Source organism: Dipodomys spectabilis, unplaced genomic scaffold, assembly GCF_019054845.1.
Source record: "Dipodomys spectabilis isolate Male_0828 unplaced genomic scaffold, ASM1905484v1 ptg000006l, whole genome shotgun sequence".
Lineage (NCBI taxonomy): Eukaryota > Metazoa > Chordata > Mammalia > Rodentia > Heteromyidae > Dipodomys > Dipodomys spectabilis.
Genome location: NW_024870683.1, coordinates 13206527 through 13230435, shown reverse-complemented (window position 1 = coordinate 13230435; position 23909 = coordinate 13206527). Strand labels below are relative to the sequence as shown.

The 23909-nt window shown below is 36.6% G+C and overlaps 1 protein-coding gene and 1 non-coding gene across 2 annotated transcripts in view; both read left to right on the top strand.

The window, feature by feature from the left end:
* Window positions 1–23909, top strand: part of Grin3a (glutamate ionotropic receptor NMDA type subunit 3A) — a 142544-nt gene that overhangs the window by 39013 nt on the left and 79622 nt on the right. The window contains exons 2-3 of the mRNA XM_042697173.1: window positions 9755–10359; window positions 22847–23894. Of these exons, the coding sequence (XP_042553107.1) occupies window positions 9755–10359; window positions 22847–23894 (1653 nt within the window). The remainder of the gene's footprint in view (window positions 1–9754; window positions 10360–22846; window positions 23895–23909) is intronic.
* On the top strand, window positions 22646–22749 carry LOC122124308. Its single transcript, XR_006150520.1, has one exon. It is a non-coding gene; the product is annotated as a U6 spliceosomal RNA (small nuclear RNA).

Sequence of the window (23909 nt, the reverse complement as noted above, 5' to 3'; positions counted from 1 at the left end):
TGGGAAGTGGTATTGTCCTCAGTTTAGAGATGATGCAGAGCTTGCTGAATGACTTGCAGATGGCCACATGGCTTATAAATGATGATGATAGAATTAAGCAGAAATCCCCTTGACTGCTAACCAATATCCTGTTCCTTACAAGACCTGAGCTCACGGAAGAAGTCAGTTGGCCCAGGAGCCATGACAGTATGTGACTTACTTGAGAACATTGTAGACATTACTGAAGCCATTACACAATCAAAGGGAGTGTAGAGGGAGAGGTAGTGGAGCCAATCATTTATCTGGGATGGGAAAGAAAACACTGCCAAAGAAGAAAGGGTACTCCAAAGAGACTCTTAGGTAGATGAAACTTTGAGTTAAATGTTTATGTCTCTACAGTAAATCATTTTATAGTAAATCAGGTATATGTAAACTTATAACATGATCTGTTGTTTTCAACCTTATCTCATTTTTTCCAAAAGAACCAATTAGAGGATTCTTTTTTTTTTTTTTTTGGTACTTTTTATTGTAAAAATGCTGTACAGAGGGGTTACATCACATGAACAAAGTAATGAGTACATTTCCTATTGAGCATTGTTGCCTCCTCCTTTGTTTTCCTCCTACTGTCCCTTCCCTCCCACCTCCACAAATAACCCCCCCCCCAACAAAGTTGTGAAGTTCATTTTCAACATAGTGTTTTGTACATCTCATTGTTACAATGGGTCAACCTGTATCCTTATTTAAGCATTTTGTTTTTTCCCCTCCCTTCTGCTCCCTGAGTTAGAGAAGTGTATATACAAGATTCAGGGCACCAACATCAAATACAGTGAAAATAGGGGTTATACCATGGGGGAGGAACATACAAAGTAACAAAAAAAATCACATGGTACATTATAAATACATTAGAAACAATAGCAAGAAAGAAAAAAGATATTTGTGTCCCTGTCTTAGGGTTCATTTTGCTTACCATCATCTTATGTGGTCATAGCTTTTGGTCTTTTCTGCTTGTCCTACACATGTAGGACATGTACTAGTTATTGCAAATAAGGGAAACCATGGGGCTTATGTTTCTTTGGGCCTGGCTGGCTTCACTTAATATAATTTTTCCAAGTCTTTCCATTTCCTAACAAATGGGGCAATGTAATTCTTTCTGATGGAGGCATAGAATTTCATTGTATATATATATATATATATATATATATATATATATATATATATATATATATATATATACATATATCACATTTTCTTGATCCATTCATCTAATAAGGGGCATCTGGGTTGGTTCCATATCTTAGCTATGGTAAATAATGCTGCGATAAACATAGTTATGCTGGTAGAATTCTTTTACCAAACCAGTACCTGTATCGTCCCATACCCTCTTACCATTCCCAGGGAAGACCTTCATTTGTAATCATTTCCATAATTTATAATTATGAATGTTTGTTGATCTGATTACTTAGTACTATTTATCTCTTCCTTTCTACAAGAGAAAAAGAATGCCTGGCAGAGGGCATGGCTCTCAATAGGAGGTTAAAATTACTTGTGGGGACAAAATGACTATTCAGTAAAGGATTCTCTTACTTCATTGACTAGTAAACATTCCTCATATTGTGTGAATGCAAACTCTTTGTCTACCAAATTTGCTTACAAATATTCTCATCTTATTGTGTCATGATGTTTTTAAAATTTATGAGGGGTGTTTAATTCCAGAGTTCTGTGTTATATATCATATAATGTGTTTCTCTTTATCACTGCCATTTCTGAGAGATGTTTACATACTAGTTTGTTAATCATTTAAAATTTATTTTTGTATATGGTAAAATTTGAAATTTGACTTACAGTTTTCAAATATTAGAAATTTTCATTTTCAAAATGATCTATTTCCTCAACTTTTTCTTTTTCTTCTTTCTTTTCTTTCTTTATTTCTTTGTTTTGCTTTGGTCTTTCAAATGGCTCAAACCCAGGGCCTGGGCACTGTTTCTGAGCTTTTTTGACAAAGGCTAGCACTCTTCCACTTTGAGCCACTGCTCCACTTCTGTTTGGTGTTTTATTGGAGATAAAGAATCCTCAAAGAAACAACTGCCCAATAATAAGTGGGCTAAACACTTAAAGAGAAACTTCTCTGAGGAGGAAGTAAGAATGGCCAATAGACACATGAAGAAATGTTCAACCTCCCTAGCCATAAAAGAAATGCAAATCAAAACAACATTGAGATACCACTTCACCCCAATTAGAATGACTATAATGAAGAACTCTAATAACAACAGATGCTGGAGGGGATGTGGACAGAAGGGAACCTTACTGCATTGTTGGTGGGAGTGTAAACTTGTTCAACCACTTTGGAAAGTAGTCTGGAGATTCCTCAAAAGACTCCATATAGACCTCCCCTATGACCCAACAATCCCACTTCTGGGCATTTACCCAAATGATCACAAACAAGACCATACTAAAGCTACCAGCACAACTATGTTTATTGCAGCATCATTTACCATAGCTAAGATATGGAACCAACCCAGATGCCCCTCAGTAGATGAATGGATCAAGAAAATGTGGTATATATACACAATGGAATTCTATGCTTCTACCAGAAAGAATGACATTGCCCCATTTGTTAGGAAATGGAACAACTTGGAAAAAAATTACATTAGATGAAGTAAGCCAGGCCCAAAGAAACATAGGTCCCATTGTTTCCCTTATTTGCAATTACTAGTATATGTCTGAGACAAGCAGAAAAGGTCAGATAAGTTGATGTTAGGTGAAATGAACCCCCATATAAGGACTCAAATGTGTTTTCTTTCTTGCTATTGTTTCTAACATATTTATAAGACATTTCTTTGTTGCTTTATGTTCCTCTCCCATGGTATAACCCCTGTTTTCACTGTATTTCATGTAGGTATAATTTGTGGAGGGGAAGGTGGACTAATTGCACAATGAGATGTACAATATGTTATGTTGAAAATCAAACTTTACAACTTTGGCCCAAGGGTGGAGGAGATGGGAGGGGATGGTAAGGGGAAACAAAGGAGGAGGCAACAATGCTTGATAAGAAATGTACACATAATAAAAAAAAAAAGAAATGTACTCATTACCTTGCCCATATAACTGTAACCCCTCTGTACAGTATTTTCACAATTAAAAAAAAAAGAGTCTTACAGACTTTCCTACCTGGCTGGTTTCAAACCACAATCTCAGATCTCAGCCTCCTGAGTAGCTAGGACTATAGGCATGAGCCACTGACACCTGGCTTCAATGCTTTATCTCATATTTCCTTCTCGGTTTTTCATGAAAGAATTATTTATTTGCTTTTTTTGAATATTTTAGTATCTTTAAGTCGTTATAAAAAGGAATTTCCATTCACCAAAGCAGTTTGTGGACACAGTACATCTTGACCAATGTCACCCCTTTCAAAATTCTCATCTGCCCTTCCCAACCCATTCCTTAATTTTAACTTAATTTAATTTTAGGTTATGTATTGATTTTTTTTTTTACTATTTAACAAAGCAGTTTGTGTACAATGTATCTTGATCTGTATAATCACTTCAACAAACCCTTCAACCTACTCTTTCCCTTACAGTTCTCAGTTCTATGTTATATACAATGAATTTTTGCCTGCATTTTCCCTTCTTCTCCTGTTAATTTTTCTACCTTCTATCTTGGCCGCACCCTCTTGCAAGTACCCATTTCTTGGTTCTTATTTTGTTGAGCTTTGAGTTAGTCTTAATATATTAAGGTGAAGCATTCTTTTATAAATAGACATTCTTTTTCTATTTATTTACCTGTTAAACCTTCCTTGCTTTACAAAAATTACATTTTCTAATGTGTTCTAATATTTTCTAAGGATCAATGTCATTTTTTGCTCTTTCCAAATTTTCTTGATTCCAATAGGACTTGCTTAATCCTTGCCCCAGATTTTAAGAAAAGTTTCATTATATGTCTTGAATTTTAAGTGTTTCATGTCTCTGTGTGTGTTATCATTATATGGGAAGAAATTATAAGACATGTAAGACTGCTAGTTAAATAATATATTACTAGATGCTTCTTCTAAACTGTTAGTTAACACATATTTTTTGAAGAATTACATCCATTACATGTGTGAAAGGATTAGCTTCACCATCTGATATTTCTCAGTAGAACTGTTTATAGGAGTGAACATGAGATTGTGTGGATTAATCATTATCCACTTGTGAGGGAAAGGGAATATTTGTTTCAATCTCATGTTGCTCTCTTCTGCAAACGCATTTATTTCTCTGTCTAGTGCTATGTGCTCAATATTATTAGCTAATTACACATCCTATATAGCAAGGGGCTGACAATTATCTGTACCTCCATAAGAGCTTGTTTTTTACACACTAATTTAATGAGTTCCTCTGTGGGAAGTGCTGGAGAAGCCTGTCTTACAACTCAGGTCAAAATATTGGATCTTGGAACTTAACTGGAACTGGTTTTCTTCCCAATTTTTTTTAGTTTTCCGTCTTTCTTACTATGATCCCAGGTTTTGGGGTAAATGAAAGAGAAGTTCTATTTGACAAATACTATTCTAACTGTGTTAGAAGATATGTTTTAAAATGTTTAAAATATGTTTAGAAACTGTGTAGCTCTTAGTCTCCTGTGTATACAAAATAATCAGTAGCTTCACAATAGTATCAAGTGTGTATGTACAGCTCTGTACGAAAGCAATGACACATGCAGGAGATGGTTCATTCTGTAGAGTCAGCAGAGAAACAGTCAAATAACAAAAAAAAACAATCTATCATTGCATTAAGATCAACAGGATAAAAATATTATGTCAATACAAAGAAAAACAGTTTTGCTTCAAAGAAAAGAAGAAAGTGACCAAAGCTCAGGAATATAAATTCAAGTTATCCTGAATGATTTATTCCACAATGGAATTTGTACACCCACAGAACAAAGAAAGTCATAAACCAGTACCTTGAACAGTTACACTGGGGGCTGGGAGGGGGCATAAAGTAGGCAGAATACAGCAAAGCAAGTGTATTATTTACCTTTCTCATTGCTGACAGCAAACTATGAATTAATCAAGGGATTAATACACTGATTAGGTCAAAGCTTTCAAGACACAATCACTTTCCCCAAAGCCCATAGATGCAATCCAAGCCTTCAATATATAAGGCACGAGGAACATTTTATATTCAAAGCATAACAACAGAGAAATTTTTTCTAGAGGCTTAAGGTGTTACCTTATAACATTACTAGCTTTAGGATTGGTGGAGTCTGGGGGTCTGCTAAGTCTAGTAATGCACTGAGAATTTTATCTAATAACAGTAAGAACACTAGAGCAAGAAACAAGTTAAATGGCCATTAAAGGGCTGAAGATAGCCCAAGATAGGTTTGGCTCTTGACCTATAACATTTTTTTACCTATAATCATAATGTCCCATCAGCCAACGTCAAGCAGTCTGTAGAACTTTGGTTCACACAATATGAGATAGCTTCTAGAAATCTACCTGAGAGAACTGAGTTGGGAAAGATGAATATAAATACAATCAAACCAATTTCCAGGTGAAAAGAAATAATAATTAAGTTAATGTAGGCATGACAGTGTTTTCCCTGGTTCAAGAAAAACCAATTGTATAGTATGACTTGGAGCACGTTAAAGAGTAGGAAAACTTTCTCTTTATCCTTCATAGTTCTTAGGACGAAAGCATGAGAACATGAGAAAGAATAAGAACATTTAATCATATTAGTATCTATGTATAGATGGAAGATAGCCAGGAAAGAGGGAATCAGTCTCCAAGATGTGGCCTTGAGATTATGTTGCAATAACATCTTCAACTATAACAAATCTGTTAGAGAGATCTGTTAGGGAGGTATCCAGGCAAAGTACAATGCATATGAGTAAGCTTTGTTATGTGGGTTTGTGGTTATGCCTTCTACATTGAAAGGATCTCTAGTGATTTAATCATCTTTATCTTCCTAGTACATAGAGAGAAAGATGCCATCACAAATAAAGCTTTTCTTTATAGATGGAAATTTCCCTTGCAAAAAGATAATTCCTATTCTGTGTTCATAGACTCTTCTCTGTCTTCAATCTCAAAGTGAACATTCAAAATAACTCTTATGCCAAAGGGTCATATTTTAGGGTGGTCCATTTTCTAGAGTGATCTGGTGTATTGATAATAAACTAAACCCTAAGATTAGAATGCCTTCCTAATCCATATGATTGATCTTGAAATTCCTCCTATGAGTAATTCAGAAGTCTTGATTCTGGAAAATGATTTGGTCATACTGGTTTTAGAAAGAAAAATGTCAAAGAATACAGGGGTTGGGGTGGGGCACTAAAGCCAAGAAAACAGTTGGGAAACATTTGTTCCTGCCAACTAAATGTAGAATGTACCTTCCACTGCTCCTTTCTGCCTAAAGAAGGTTAGGTTAGGAGAAGAAAAGAAAAAAAAAAAAAAAAAAAAAAAACAGAAGGATGGGCAGAAAACTACAAGAGGAAGAGGGAAAGAAGTCTCTGGAGCAGTTTATATTTATCAAAAAGAGAAGTGGGGAGCCAGAAGTGGCTCTGTGGATCACACGGTAGAGCGCTAGTCTTGAGCTGAAGAGCTGAGGGACAGCGCCCAGGCCCAGAGTTCAGGCCCCACAACTGACAAAAAAAAAAAAAAAAAAAAATTCACTGACCAAAAAGAGAAGTAGGATCTATAGCATCCATTCCTCTCACTTTGAGCTTGTCTGCCCTCTCAAATCTGAAAAGTAAGAGCTACCTATTGGGTACTGTCTCCTGATGTTTGACACCCTTCTCTTTTTGGACACCTCCATTTGATCTTATCACTTGATCTTTCTTAATTTAAGAACCTTTTTCCCACTTCCCTCCCAGCTATCATTAACACCTAAGCTTCCAGTTCGCTTATGGCCCCATGGGGACTTGGAAGGCTTTCTTTTCGCTACTTGTTCGCTAGTTGGTCATTGCCTGTGAATGACTTTCCCAAAATTCTACTTTTGTCAACATAAGCCTTACTCAAATGTTTAACTTAAAAGGACATAAGAGTTAGAGTAAGTTTTACGATTCCATCCTGCCGACCATCATGTGTCCTCTCATTTCTGCCAGTATTCATAGTTTTCTTCCTGTTAACCCCATCAGAATCTCATCCTTAATTTTTTTTTTAAAAAAAAAAGCATAAAAATTTTCAATGCTTCTAAGAGTTCAAAGTTCAATTCAATTTATGGAGGAGATGGTACTGAGAAATCACACCCAAGGTTTTGCCCGCTAAGGTACACTCCCAGACTTTAAATCCTCTCCCTTAGTACACATTTTTGGTGGGTCAAAAAAGCTCATCCTTATTTTCTGCTTTCCTTTTATTCAAGGCTTGAAATTTAGCTGAGAAACTCCTGTTCTTCTGTTGACCTGAATGTTTAGCAAGCTCCTAAAAATAGTTCAGCAAGTCCCAAGTGAAACGTATTTACTTCAATTTGATCAATATTTATTGCATAAAGAACATGAGTAAGGCCCTGGACTAAACATTCTCAAGATATCATCATTACATAATAAATGTGTCATGTATCTGCTTATGGGGAAATCAAATGACAAATGTATTAACATTGGAAGACTGTATTTCACCTACATGTCTAATAATTTGTGATTTTTCTTAACTAAAGTACTCTTCCTTTATTGAAGGATGAATTCCATGAGTAGATGAAATTGTGGTTTAAGTTACATAAATGTGTTTAATAGCACAATTTCACAGCAAGAATCCAGGATCAATAGATCCAAAAATGTGAATTAAACTATATACTCTTAATCTTGATGTCTATAATGAAAAGAAATCTACATACATATCAGAAGTATGTTGCTCAAGTGGCTAGGGTATAAGAAACTATGATCCATTTCTCTTCCCCATTTCCTTGTACAAGAACTATGTTAGGGGCTGGGAAGGTGGCTCAGTGGTAGAGCGCTTGCCTTGCATGCATGAGGCCCTGGGTTCGATTCCTCAGCACCACATAAGCAAAAAGAAAAAAAAAGAACTATGTTAAAATTTCTGTAATTACCCTGGTTTTTTTTTGATCGGTCATGGTGCTTGAACTCTGGAACTAGATGCTGTCCCTCAGCTCTTCAGCTCAAGGCAAGCGCCACTTCTTGTTTTCTGGTGGCTTATTGGAGAAAAGAGTCTCATGGACTTTCCTGACTGGGCTGGTTTTGAACCACAATCCTCAGATCTCAGCCTCCTTAATAGCTAGGATTATAGGCATGCACTACCAGCACCCAGCTATAATTAACTTTTTAAAAAATTAATCATCAATATTCATTGCAGAACAACACGAGACAGATGTATTACAATGATCTTTCCTTTCTTGTATCACTGCTTTAACTACAAAAATTATCTCATGTTTCCTTTGCTTAGTTTTTCAATATATCCATTGTTTTCATTGTGAAGGTGGTGTACAGAGGGGTTAAAATTTCTATAATTAACTTTTTAAAATGTTTTTATCATTAAGCAGTTGTGCAAAGGAGTTGCCATTCACCGAGGCAGTTTGTGGATCCAGTGCCTCTTAAGGAATGTCACCCCTTTCAACATTCTTACCCACCGCTCTCAACCCACTCCTTCCCACACTTATCTTATTTGTAGGTCATGTATTTAATTTTTTGGCATTTAACAAAATATTTTATGTATACAATGCATCTTGATCTGTGTCATCCCTTCAACATCTTCATTCTCCTCAGCCCACCCCTTCCCTTATAGTTCTCAATTCTGTAAGATACACAATGAAGTCATGCCTGCCTCCTCTCCTTCCTCCCCTCCTTCATTCTTTTACTCCTCTGCCCTTAGCCCCAGCCTCCTCTCTTGCAAGCATTAACCTTAAAAGGAAGCCAAAGTAGTATCTTTCCATTTCTTAACTAAATGAGATGCTTAACAAATAAGTTACAAATTGTGATCTATATAAATATAAAGACAAGCTTGATAACATATATGATTGTTCTCTCTCATGTTGACACCTAGGGTTATCTTTCCTCTAACAAAACATGGGAAGATAACGATTTTAACTTGATAATTCAATGTGCTCAGAATGACCAGTCCAGGTACACACTGGGGTAGGAAGTAAGAGTCATTTTGTTTCTTTGTGTGTTCTTCTCCTATGGTATAACCAGTTTTCACTGTATTTTATGTCTGGACCCTGCCATCTTGTATATACAAGGAAGGGAAAGGAAGGGAAAAAACAAAATGCTTAAATAAGGATACAGGTTAACCCATTGTAACAATGAGATGTACAAGACACTATTTGAAAACTAACTCCACAACTTTGGGGGAGCGGAGGGATGATGGGGGAAAAACAAAGGAGGAGGCAACAATGCTCCATAGGAAATGTACTCATTACCTTGCTTATGTAACTGTAACCTCTCTGTACAGTATTTTTATAATAAAACACACATACAAAAAAAAGTAACCAGGCAAGCAGGGTGGCTCTGAAGTAAAGAGCCTGCCTCACAAGCATGAAGACTTGAATTCCAACCACATTACCACAAATAAACATTGATTATGCGAGATGATGGATCTGCTCCTTTGCTTCAGCAAACCGCCCATTTTCCTATCTCCGTGTCATCCCTACCATCATGTTGTAAATCTCAAATATGCATAGTAAAACATTTTTGAGAGAAAATTCCCGTACTTTGGGAAACTTACCCTAGGGATATTTGAATATCGCAGAGAGAAATAATAATAACCAAGCTCTAGGCTCATCAGAAAGCAAAAAATTCCCTATATCATACTTTTTGACCAATGCTTTCTAATTCTTCTTTTTCATATCTTTAAATACAGAATCCCCTCCACCTACAACTGAGTTTAGAAAATTCCTTTAGTTCTGATGCTGATGTCACTGTCTCAATCCTCGCCATGAACAACTGGTACAATTTTAGCTTGCTGCTGTGCCGGGAAGACTGGAACATCACCGACTTCCTTCTCCTCATCCAGAATAATTCCAAGTTCCACCTCGGGTCTATCATCAACACCACTGCAGGCCTCTCCTCCACCAACAACCTCTTAAGCTTCCTGCAGGTCCAGCTTGAGAACGTTAAGAACAGCACACCCACCATCGTGATGTTTGGCTGCAACATGGAGAGCATCCAGCAGATTTTTCAAATGGCCACCCAGTTTGGATTAACACCCCCTGAGCTTCACTGGGTGCTGGGAGATTCACAGAACGTAGAAGAATTGAGGACAGAAGGTCTGCCCCTGGGGCTCATTGCTCATGGAAAAACAACACAGTCTTTCTTTGAATACTACGTACAAGATGCCATGGAGTTGGTTGCAAGGGCTGTAGCCACAGCCACCATGATCCAGCCTGAACTTGCTCTCATTCCCAGCACGATGAACTGCATGGATGTAAAAACTACGAATCTCACATCAGGACAATATTTATCAAGGTAGGATGCAAGGCCTGGATTAAATCCTGGATTGTATCTCTGACAAGAAGTCAAATGTTCCTATCTATACCTCTTGCAGAAATGTTGATTCTAAGTAACTATAAACTTCTGAGAGGGTGTGCATAAGGCTAGCATTTTGTGATCTGTTATCTGGAATTTGCTCTCTAGACTTCTAAGTGCAGCATATAGAGAAAGTACTCAGGTCTACTTAATTCATTACTCATTTTTGGATTCTTGTCAAGTTTCTAAACTAAAAAATAAGTTTCATAACAAACATGTCATGAAACTATTTATGAAAAGTAATGCCACATTTGGCTCATAGTGGTTGCACAAGGAATAGTCCTTTTCCTACCTATTCTTTTCTATATCCATAGACCTAAACAAATCTCTCAATATACCCAGAACAAAGAAAAGTGCACAGGAAATGGATTTTTTCCTCCTCACAGTCCCTGATGCTTAAATAGTAAAGAGAGCAAATTTTAGCTACTTAATAATATCATAACCTGGAAAAGTTACAAAGCTTCTCTGAGCCTTAGTTTCCCATGTTCTAAATCGACTTATATAAAATAGATATGAGTAGATTTTGTTATTCATGGAGTTACAGTGATAAATGATCGACAGACAAATGATAGATAGATGATAGATACACATAGGAGAATAGATACCTAGATACAAGCAAAAGTTTCACAAGAGTATTACTATATTTTAATAGTATTGTGTATTATATTTGCATAGTAATTATATGTGCATGCTTTAATTGGGTACCTTTCTATTCAGTACCTCAATCTGACTCTGAAGCTATACTAAAAAACCTATTAAGTTAAACACTACCTCTCATCCAAAATAATTTGTGTAATTTTTGGGCAAAGGGGAATATCTTTAAAGTATATTTTGTAGGGACCTAGATAAGGACCACTTACAGTCAGAGAGGACAAGTTAAGAATTATTTCTATTTCAGAGGGGAAAGCTATCCTATAGTCTTGACCCTAGTTTTAAGCTGTACTCTTAGAACAGTGACTGATTTGAAGAATGCAGGGAAATTTACCTTTAAAAGCAGGAAGATCTTAAAAGGTTAAGGAAACTTCCAAATTGAGCATCTACCTAACTTTATGCAAGACAATATGCTAAAAGCCATACATATTATAGAATTAAACACTAGCTAAAATTTTTAATGCTGTTAACAAACTACAAAAAAGTCAAATTGGATTTCTAGGAATCTATTAATAATTCTATTAAATGTTGTATATCATTTGAACTTTCCATTTCCCCCCTATCATATTTCAATTTCCTTAAGGTGAATCTATGTAAAAGTTTTATTTCACAGCTTCCATCAAGATTTAATCTATTGTTTGTACAATACCACACAGTAGAGGTTCAGGATTTTGTCTAAGACAAAAAGCAATCTCTTTCACCACAAATGTAGAAGCAAAGCTTTGTTTTATAATTTCAAACAGTCATTATTTTTAGAAGGACAATCATGAACAGCAGGCAGGAAACATCACTAGTGAAAACTACGTTCAATTATTTAGCATCTTTCTGTCTCATGTAAAATGGAGAGCATAAGAAAAATCATTCTGTTTGGATGCTCAAAATGTTTAGAAGCCACCTAGAGGAATATTTGCTGTCAGGCTAGACAAACCTTAGGGATTCATTTTATCAAGATCAACTGATCATTCTCACCAAGATTTAATTTACATTAAAATTACATGCTTGCTCCCACAAGAATCTCATGGCACTCTGAACATCAAATTTTATGTTCAGCCCATCCCTCCGTCATTATTTGTCTGTGCATCTGACTTCTGAGCTAAAATAGAAACTCTATGAAAGAGAAGCACAATTGTTCAAGATAGTCCAAGTCCTAGAATATAGCAGACAACTAATAAATACTCACTGGACCTTACCAATGCAGAAAGAAAGAAAAGAGACTGTGTATTGTATTTATACCTTCCAATGTCTGTTACTTTAGAAGAAAATAAGTAGTTGGTAGATAAATGTAGAGTTTTTTTTTACCTGCTTCTTGTCTAGTTTTCTCTTCTTTTTCTTTTTTCTTTGTGGAAACTTGGATGATAACCTTTACCCTCATGACTGTTTCCACATTTTTATTCTACAAGCTTTGAAAGTTGTAAAAGAAGAATGTGAAGTTTAGAGCCCCAGTGGTAATCTACAATGTAGAAGGGTCAGTGACAATATTTTCATCCCTATGGAAGTGTTTGAGAAATGAACTCAAAGAACTTCAGAAAATATGCCTAGGACATCTTAAACTCCCTGAGGAATGCAGTCAAAGAGAAAGTTTCAAAGTGTTCAGGAAAAGGGTCAGCGGAAATGGGCCAATCCCCGGAAGGCTTCTCTATAATGAATAACTTAAAAGCGACATAAGTCATAAAACATCTGTGGATTTTTCATCATCTTTATTTATTTTGCTTAATTCGGTCTTTTAGAAAGTTTAGTTATTCTCAGCCCATAAGTCACATCTGCATACAGTAATTTTCTTAATTGTCCCTAAATTCTGTGAGGCTGACCTTGCTTCCTCACCACATAATAAAAGCCAGGGGGGATAATGAGCCATGACTAGTGGGTATTTGAATTATGCAAGCTTTCATTTCTCACAGTGTCATTTTCAGTGTGAACTGACAGAATTGTTAACATTTTAAAATGTTAATGAAGGCACCAAAAACATGGCATTTTTCAGCTTTGGCTTTTAGACGAGAAAAATCATTTCTCAGGGTAGACTACATAGACATACTTACAGGTATAAGGAATTTTATTTTCTCTCGTTCCCCACCTGTTAGAGCAAATGCATATCATAACTAAATGTAGACCAAAAGCCTTAGAGCACCAAGAATGTTGAAAGATCTGTAACACTTTATTTGCAAGGTGATTTACTAAAGGTTAATTATGTGGAATGACTACAGATAGCATATTATTTTGATCACACCTCCATAAAGACATATGTCTAAGTGTTTCTGTCCATCCAACCAATGCCCATTTGTTGAGCTAGCATGAGTGAAATATACTGAAGACGACTCTTGTCATTTTGGAGCTGACATTCTCATACATGAATGTTGGTGGTTATAAAATAGAAAAGTAAATTGATGACATGTGTGCTTTATAACTTGTTTCTAGACAGAGATCCTCCTGCTTCAGCCTCTATGATCCATTAACTTCTAAATATGAGCTTAGATGATTATATATAATTTTTTTGCATTTTTGTTGTCAAGGTGATGCACAGAGGGGTTACAGTTACATAAGAAAGGTAATAAGTACATTTCTTGTCCAACTTGTTACCCCTTCCCTCATGTTTTCTCCTACTTTCCCTCCCTCCCTACCCTCCTCCCCCAAGTCGTACAGATCACTTCCAACATATTGCCTTGTATATATTGCTGTTGCATTTTAATCTAAAAGCAATAAAGCATTTTTGAAGATACATATCTACTAATCTGTTTGTATTAAAAATGCATCCAAGCTGGGCATTAGTGGCTCACAGCTATAATCCTAACTATTCAGGAGTCTGAAATCTGAGAAGCATAGTAAAACTAGTCTGAGAAAAAAGTCCATGAGACACTTATCTCCAATTAGTCACCAAAAAGCTAATGACTCAAGTGGTAGACTGCTATAGCCTTGAGCAAAAAAAGCTCAGGAATAGCACCCAGGCCTAGGAATAGCACCAAGGCCCAGAGTTCAACCCCTAGCCCCAAATCCATATATGTGTATACACACACACACACACACACACACACACACATTCTCCAAAGCTAGGTGCCAGTGTCTCAGACTTGTAATCCTAGTTATTCAGGAAACTGAGAACATGGCAGATTGCTTTTGGAAGCAAGAGACGCTACCTCCAATTAACAGCATAGTGTCAGACTGGAGGTTTGGCTTATGCAATTGAGTACCAGTATGAGAAAAAAAAAACAAAAACAAAAAGCAAATGACTGAATATGCACAAGGCCCTGAGTTTAAGCTCCCCCGTGCAAGCTAAAAAATAAAGAAATACAACAAGAAATTAATGGAATGTTTTCTCTACCAGAATACTACCTCCACTTAAACATTGCGTGCAATATGATAGCTAAAACATTTTTAAATAACTAAACAAAAATATAAACAGATACACTTGAAATAAAAACTTCGTATATGCTCTCAGTCAGATCTGCTAAGGAAGACATGAAAACTGCAGAAGAAGCTGCTGGGTCCTGATGGCTTACCCCTATAATCCTAGCTATTCAGAAGGCTACGGTCTGAAAGCACAATTTGAAGCCAGCCAAGGCAGATAAATCCAAGAAACTCATATTTCTTGAAAAGTAGAGGTGTGGCTTGAGTATTAAAGCTCCAGCCTTGAAGAAAAAAGCCAAGCAAGAGGGTAAAGGTTTGAGTTAAAGCCTAAGTGTTCGTTTGCACACGCATGCACACACACACACACACACACACACACACACTTGCCCACATACACAAGAAACATAGAAGACCAAACGACATACCCAACCAGCTTCATTTAATACATGAAGTTAAAATAAATTATTTTCTTTTGTTCATTTGACATTTATAAAACTCAATGCATTTTCCTACAAAGGAAATTACCATAATAGAAAATGGGAGCATTTTAGAGGCTTAGATCAGTGATAGAAACTTTGTCTTCCATATGTGTTCCCCCTAGCCCTGCAAATCAGCAAACATTTTTAAATCTACTTTCTCTAATACAATGAAAATAAATATGTGCCAGGCACCAGTGACATACACCTGTAATCCTAGCTACTCAGAAGGCTGAGATCTGAGCATCATGGTTCAAAGCTAGCCTGAACAGAATCCCCATGAGACTCTTATCTCCAATTAACCACTCAAAAACTGCAAGTGGAGTTGTGGCTGTAGAACACAAACCTTGAGCAAAATAGCTCTGGAACTGTGCCCAGGTCCTAAGTTCAAGTCCTTCAACTAACAAAAATAAAAAGGAAGAAAGAGGTCTCGGAAGGTAGCTCACTGGTAGAGGTGTTTGTCTCACATGCATGAGGCCCTGAGTTCGATTCCTCAGTACCACATAAGCAGAAAAAGCTGGAAGTGGAACTATGGCTCAAGTGGTAGAGTGCTAGCCTTGAGCTAAGTGCTGAGGGACGGCACTCAGACACAGAGTTCAGCCCCCACGACCGACAAAAACAAAAGGAAGGAAGGAAGGAAGGAAGGAAGGAAGGAAGGAAGGAAGGAAGGAAGGAAGGAAGGAAGGAAGGGAAGAAAAGAATGAAAGAAAGAGAAAAAGAAAGAGAGAAAGAAAGAAAGAAAGAAAGAAAGAAAGAAAGAAAGAAAGAAAGAAAGAAAGAAAGAAAGAAAGAAAGAAAGAAAGAAGAAAGAAAGAAAAGAAAGAAGGAAAGAAAGAAAGGAATTCCATGCCATATTGTAGTCCTAAATGTCTCCAATATTGAAGAAGAGATAGTGAATATAAAAAGTATCCTCATCCAAAGAAATTAAAAGAGGTAAGAGAGACTTAGAAGAAAAAAAAAAGGTAACAAGCTGAGGAGATATTCTTGCGTTGTATGAGAATAGCAATAAATTTAAAAAAAAAAAAAAAAACCATTTGCCAAAACTGATCCAGAAATGTAGAAATAGATTGATGAAAGTGATTAAAGAGTTTTTTAAAGTTCCAGGTTCAGATAATTTTAGAATTGACTCCTACAAATTCCAGTGGGAAATCAGAACAATAATCACTTCAACCAAAATTTAAGTGAAACACTTCTTATTGAAGTCCTTGCCCTCTCTACTTTTTTTTTTTTTTTGCCAGTCCTGGGGCCTGAACTCTGGGCCTTAGCGCTGTCCCTCAGCTCTTCAGCTCAAGGCTAGCACTCTACCACTTGAGCCACAGCGCTACTTCTGGCTTTTTCTGCTTATGTGGTGCTGAGGAATCGAACCCAGGGCCTCATGCATGCAAGGCAAGCGCTCTACAACTGAGCCACCTTCCAAGACACCTTCACTTTTATGAATGCCTTCAGTTTCATTTTGAAAACATAATTAACCTTCTCCCAATGAATTACAGATGGAAAGTATAATGAGATCTATAATAGGCCTCTAAGATATTCTAAACAAATAGAATCTAAAAGTTCCCATATCAAACCCATCGCCTACCTGACCCAGGCCCCTACACACCCTCTGACTTCTCTCTTGTCCATAGTCTTATCACAGCTAACACCAAACTTGTGTCTGAAAGCACAATTTTTTCCTCCTCAAGAACACTTTGTGTCAGTAATTCTCTATTTCTTCTATATCCGTAACCTGTGAATTCCTATTGGGTCATTCCCATCAGCATAAAAGCTTTATTTCTTTATCTAGCTAAAATGTATGTATAGACATATGTGTATTTACAATACATATCCATATGGATATTTGCTTGATTTTCTCCCCATCACTATTCCATTTTTATCTCTTCTTTACAGAATAACCCTCTAAAGAATTAACTCTAGTTTCTCTCTTCACATTTCCCCCTGTACCTGCTCCATTACAGAATTAGGTTGGGGGCTGGGAAGGTGGCTCAGTGGTAGAGCGCTTGCCCTGGGTTCAATTATTCAGCACCACATAAGAAAAAAGAAAAAAGCCGGAAGTGACACTGTGTCTCAAGTGGTAGAGCGCTAAGCTTGAGCTGAAGATCTGAGGAACAGCGCCCAGGCCCAGAATTCAGGCCCCACGACTGGACCCCCCCCCAAAAAAAAGTTTCCAAATTTGTTATTTCAATACAAAAAATATACACATGTGTCAGTTACATTTCTGATAAAATTCAGAGTCCAAAATTTGATTTTTCCTTATTCCTTTTGAAGGTCTTACAATGTATTCCAGCATGCTCTTGAACTTGTTATGTAGCCTAAGGTGGCTGCCAATCCTTTTTGAGTTTCCCAGGTTTAAGGAATATAGGTGTTTCCATACTGTGTGGAGGCATTGTTTCTTCTTAAATGTACTATGGCCACATTGTGTGCAGCCATCCCTTCCATTCATCCACAGCATTATTCATCTTTCATGTATGAACCTGTGTAACCATTAAATATGCAGCTCTTGTTCCTCTCAAAAAAAGAATTAGGTTAAAACATATCATTAAAATTACTAAATGGAAGTTGCCAGCAACCTTCACATTTATAAGTTGATAAGCCAATGGTTGATGTTGTCCAAATTTGATGGTGAGAAGCACTTGACATACTTGATCTTTGCATCCTTCTTGAAAGACCTTTGTATTTATCTTCTAGAATACATCACAACCTATCATTTTCAACAGCTGTGTTTTTTCTTCTCAGTGTTTTTGACTAGTTTTTCTCACCAGATCTTGTAGTACCACATATTTTCCCTTATGCTTCTATTCATCTATAGTAACTCTCACTGAGACATCATTCGCTGTTCTTCAATGGCATGATTAATGATTTTCAAATTTGTATCTCCAGTATAGACTTCATTTCTGAATTCCACATGATCCAACTTGACATCTTCATTTGAATGTTTATATTTCAACATTAACATTCACAAAACTAAGTCCCTGGCAGTTTTCCCTCCACCTCTAACTTAATTCTCTTACAGAGAATTTGAATTCTTTATCTCAATTAATGGTAACTCCATCCATTCAGTTGCTCAGAAACAAAACATCCATGACTCTCTTTTATCTACCCACCATGTCTGAGCCATCAGGAAATCCATCTTTAAAACATATTAAGATATAACTAATCAGGAATCACCTTAGTTACAACTGCAGTTCACACCATACCACTTTTTATCTGCATATGATGTAAAACAGCCCCAAATTGGTCTTTCTGCTTCTGCCTTGCACTTCCATATGTTAACACAGTAACATGAGAGTCCTGTTAAAATATATACAGTCATATGATCACATCTCTTCATTCAAACTTCACCAATAACTGTCCTTATAGACAGAGAGAAAACACAAACATAACAATGACCTATGAAAGAAAGGCTGTGTTTCCCAAACTTCTTTGACTTCATTTTCAATGGGAGTTGATGAATTAACATATTCATGGAGAGAATATGTTAGACATACTCCCGTATTCCCCTATACATGGAATGCTCTTTACCTAGAAAACTTTATTCTGGATTCTTCTCTTTAGTTCTTAATTCAAATATTACCTTCTCAGAGGTAAGATTTTTTTACTGTCTTATTTTTCCTCTTTTGCATTTAATGCTCTATAATATTTCATGTATGTTACCAACAAGCATATTTATTCAGTCTTATACTATAAACTGAATAGACTGGTCTTTATTTACATATATATGTATGTGTGCATATATATATATATATGGAGAGAGAGAAAAAGGAGGTGAGAGAGAGATAGTGCCTGCCATATAGTGAGTATTGTTGAATGAAAATTTTAGTAAATGGACAAAGATGTTTGGTAACATCTTTAGTCACTTGCTTCAATATACAAGAAAAAATTGTATATGTGTCGAGATTTTCTGTACAAATATGACTTATAAAATAGATCGTAAATATATTAAATGCAGATCTTTCTTGTACTGTGAAATGTCACCAAGACATGTTAAACAGTTTTCAAGGTACAAATTTTATCTTAGCTGCTAAACAAATCAACACTTATTCTTAACTAGTGATATAATCAGGAGCTTTTCATAAAGCAAAATTAACTAAGGAGCCTCATTCTTTCAAGTGAAATAGTGTCTTGGGAGATTTGCTGAATTGCTTTCTTAAACATTACCGTGTGCAAGGTGGAGGATTAAACTACAGCCCTTGCAGAACGACAAAGGTATTATAATATTCTTCTAACTGGTCTCCAGGTCACCATCTCTTCCTTGTTGTATATACATTTTACTTGCTTCTAGGTCAGTATTACTAATACAGACCTCTGGTGATGGCATTATACTTCTCAGAAATCTTTATGGCTCCCTTTTTACTATTAAAATAGAATTCAAGATCATAAAACATGTGGAAGAGGCCTCTAAAGTCTAGATGCAACCTGTTTGCCCTTTATTATATTCTAATACTTTTCTACATTGCTCTCCAAGTTATGCTTATTGCCTTCTTAGATTTTCTGTGTTCTTATCTTTCTTCATAATCCGGAATCTGGAAGGTCTATTTAGAGTACACATCCAGGGCAGAGCAATTGGATGCAGGCTCTAAATTTCTACTAAAGGAACTTAAGATTATTTATCCACATTTCTCTTTGGGATTACATGAAGTTTATATTCTACTATATTCTACAGGTCTTATTCTTGTAACCTTTTGTTAACCCGCATTTCATACATTCTCAGCATGGTTTGTGAACTAAACACAGTCCTTGGCATTTGCCTTCTTGAAATCACCGCTTTTATAGAGATTAAATGTCTTTTTATTATATAACCTCTTTTCCACTCCTGCAACTCCCAAAGCAAACAGAGGGAGAGAAAAGGAGAGAAAGAAGCGAGATGTGCTGTTCCTCACATTTGGAATTATATTTAGCCTCCTCCTTGTATACTACGTCCTCTATAGCTACCAAAGAGGCAAAAAAAATCTAAAATAAAATCTGATAATCACGTCCCTCCCCAAAAATTTCTTCAATGGCTAGCTATTGCCTTCAGTATGGCCTTAGTGCTGACATAATTCATTTCCCACTTTTATCTCCAATCTTATTTCCATCATTATATTCTATCTCTCTATTTTGTGCATGTGTCTCTCTGGGCTGAAAGTGTTGTTTCTCAGCTGTTTCTTTTTCCTAGACAATTGTAATTATTTCTTAAAGACCACTCTTCCATCTTCTTCACTAACCATCCTTGGCACTCCACAGTAGAATCTACAAGTTTCTAACTTCTCCTTTCTAGTGTGACCATGTTTTCCTACATCACCACAACTGTCACACTGGTTTAAATCACTCATTCACTTTCTGTCTTTCCTTTCTGCAACCGTAAGTATTAGGGGTATACCATTGTATCCATTTATCTTGCAGAACAAATAAAATAACACCCATCCCTATTACCTGTTATTCAAGAAAAGCCTAAGGGGCAAGATAGAAAAGAAAATGGCAGAATTCATTTAAAGCAAAAAGCGGATTGAAACTTTTGATCTCTGAACTCAGGAATGAGCATTCTTCCTTAGCTATGCATTGTCATTGCTTTACAAATAATACATAATGGAGTGACTATCACAAAAGGCCATCAATGAGCTTATTTTAATTTGTCATCACTGAAAGACTGGAAATAAGACAGGCACAAATACTCTGCCATAAATGGAGAGCTGAATTTTTCAGGTCTGATCACAGTAAAATATGAACTCGATTTTCTGGGTAAGGAAAGTTGGAGACATTCAGATCCAGACTGATTTATCTTCTTTGACCTATGCCAGCCTCAAAGACCCTGAGCTTTGTCCTTCTGCCATGGCTGCTTTAGGTGTTAGCACTGATAATGGGGAAAAGACTTTACTCATAAGGAGGCTATATCTGTGAAAGACTCCTATCGATTTCTAGCACCTTTTTCTGAAATGGTATATTTTTGGTCAGAGAAAATGTCTCAAGGGTCCATTTAGTTAAAAAAAAAGCTATATCATTAAGCTCCACATACTCTAAAAATAATGCTAAGATTCCTCTTTGTCTAACTTTCCTTTTACCTTTCTGATCACCAGAATGACCAAATAAAATTAACCTACTAATGGCTTTATTCCTTATCTTGTGTCAGGAAATGTGTTTGTACTTATGTTTTTTTAAGGAATCTGAAAGGAGAGTTTTTATGAGACACACTTAGACACACATGTTTTATAGTACCCAGGTAATTATCAATTGATTAATCTATAAATGATTTGACTCCCTGCTTCTCTGAAGAAGCAAAAAACTGTTTTGAAGTCAAAGCTAGCTGAGACTTCATTACTTGTTGCAAAATAAAATTTATTTTAAGTGGTAGAGTCCCACTGGGGAGCCTAATGTGAGTAATTGCCATTACATGCAATCTACCAAAATAAATGCTGCCATTACATTTAGTGACAGTAGCATCTTCAAATGTGATTTACATTTCTCTCTAATGAAAATTAGTCTGTGTTGCATACTTTCTGATTTTTCTATGTTCCTTCTATGGTAACACAATTTGATACTTCTATTTATTCTTGTAATTACTGAGTAATATTTATGAAAGGCAATTGGATAATGTGTTTTTCTGAGCACCTAGATTTATATATTCTGCTGCCCCAAAATATCTACTGTCCTGCATTACGTATTTTGATTTAATTCCTTTAAACTTGAAATGGGTCTTGAGCCACTCCTATGGGTCTATATAATGCAGCATTTTTTATTTGGATAGAAAATTCTAATAAAAGTAACCTGGAGATGGCATTGAATGGAAAATAATTTGAGTATTAAATAATAGTACCATATTTAGAATATGTGTTCGATATTGGGAAATGTAGCAGATGATTATACTTACTCATTTTGCTGAGGGCAAACATGAAGATTAGTATCAAATAACTGGTGAAAGTCAATACTAGAAGGTAGCTGGGTCAATATTCAAATGAAGGTGAACAGAGATACCACATGGGTATGTGTGTATGTGTTATCCCTGATTGTCCCATAGTCCCAAGCTCAAAAAAAGACAGAGTCCAAGCATTTTCCTGTCCAGTCTATACCAGAATATATACTGAAAAGGCCTTGGTTCACAGGATGAGAAACCAGTATATCATTTAGTTAGTAATTTTCCTTTCTGTGACTTCTGGCAGAAGCACTCTCTATAGCCAGGGCCAATTGTTTTCCTCTAATGACAAGGGAGGGTAGCCTGAGGCTATCCTAAGAACTCCAAGTTTATTTATCATCTTTTCTTTGTTCTGTGGATGGCATCCAACTTGCAGCTTTGACTGGGCTCATGGGGAGAGATATGCTAATTGTTTCTACTCTACAAGGAAAACAAGATCTGGCTATTCTCCAATGTCATGAGTGCAAATTTTTAAGCAATTATAAAAATATACCTATACTTACGAAAACTTATGCCCACATCAAAATATATTTACTGAGCAGATTTTGCTATGGGCATATATAGTAAGTAATAGAAATAAGATATGTTAAAGATTCTCAGAACCTACAAAACCTTGGAAAACTATAGAAATATATAACACTTTACAAGAGCAAACAATAAACACATCTCTTGACAAGAAATTAAAAGATCTGTAGTAAATCCAGTTGTGAAGCACTTGGCTAGGCTGTTCAAACTTGAAGTTTGAAGGTGAGATCTCATTCACTCAATGAAATAGGATCATTATCCTAGTTTGTCAACTCTTGAAGAAAATATGAGCATTGGCTTTTTCAAATTTACAGAAAAAAATCATAATTTCTTTGCATTAAAACAGAAAGAAGTGCTCACTTTGGCAGCACATATACTAAAATTGAAATGCTACAGAGATTAGCATGGCCCCTGCGCAAGGCTGACACACAAATTCGTGACGTGTTCCTTATTAAAAAAGAAAAAAAAGAAAAACAGAAAGCAAACATGAGCACTACTTCCTGCTTTTGTCCTTACTTCTCTTCCTTGTTTTGCCTTTGCTCCTCTTTGCCAGGTTTCTAGCCAACACCACTTTCCGAGGACTCAGTGGCTCCGTCAGAGTGAAAGGCTCCACCATCATCAGCTCAGAAAACAATTTTTTCATCTGGAATCTTCAGCATGACCCTATGGGAAAACCAATGTGGACCCGCTTGGGTAGCTGGCAGGGAGGGAAAATTGTCATGGATTATGGAATATGGCCAGAGCAGGCTCAGAGGCACAAGACCCACTTCCAACACCCAAATAAGTTACACCTAAGAGTGGTGACCCTGATTGAGCACCCATTTGTCTTCACAAGGGAGGTAGATGATGAAGGCTTATGCCCAGCTGGCCAGCTTTGTCTAGACCCGATGACTAATGACTCTTCCATATTGGACAGCCTATTCAGTAGTCTCCATAGCGGTAATGACACTGTGCCAATCCAATTCAAGAAGTGCTGCTATGGCTATTGTATTGATCTTCTCGAACAGCTAGCAGAAGACATGAATTTTGACTTTGACCTGTACATTGTTGGAGATGGAAAGTACGGAGCCTGGAAAAATGGACACTGGACAGGGCTGGTAGGTGATCTCCTAAGTGGGACTGCCCACATGGCAGTCACATCTTTTAGCATCAATACTGCAAGGAGCCAGGTGATAGATTTCACCAGTCCTTTCTTTTCCACCAGCTTGGGCATCTTAGTGAGGACCCGAGACACAGCAGCTCCTATTGGAGCCTTCATGTGGCCACTCCACTGGACAATGTGGTTGGGGATTTTTGTGGCGCTGCACATCACTGCCATCTTTCTCACTCTGTATGAGTGGAAGAGCCCCTTTGGTATGACGCCCAAAGGGCGAAATAGAAGTAAAGTCTTCTCCTTCTCTTCAGCCTTGAACGTGTGTTATGCTCTTCTGTTTGGTAGAACAGTAGCCATCAAACCCCCAAAATGTTGGACTGGAAGATTTCTAATGAACCTTTGGGCCATTTTCTGTATGTTTTGCCTTTCTACATACACAGCAAACTTGGCTGCTGTCATGGTAGGTGAGAAGATCTATGAAGAGCTTTCTGGAATACATGATCCTAAGGTAATGTTTTATTTT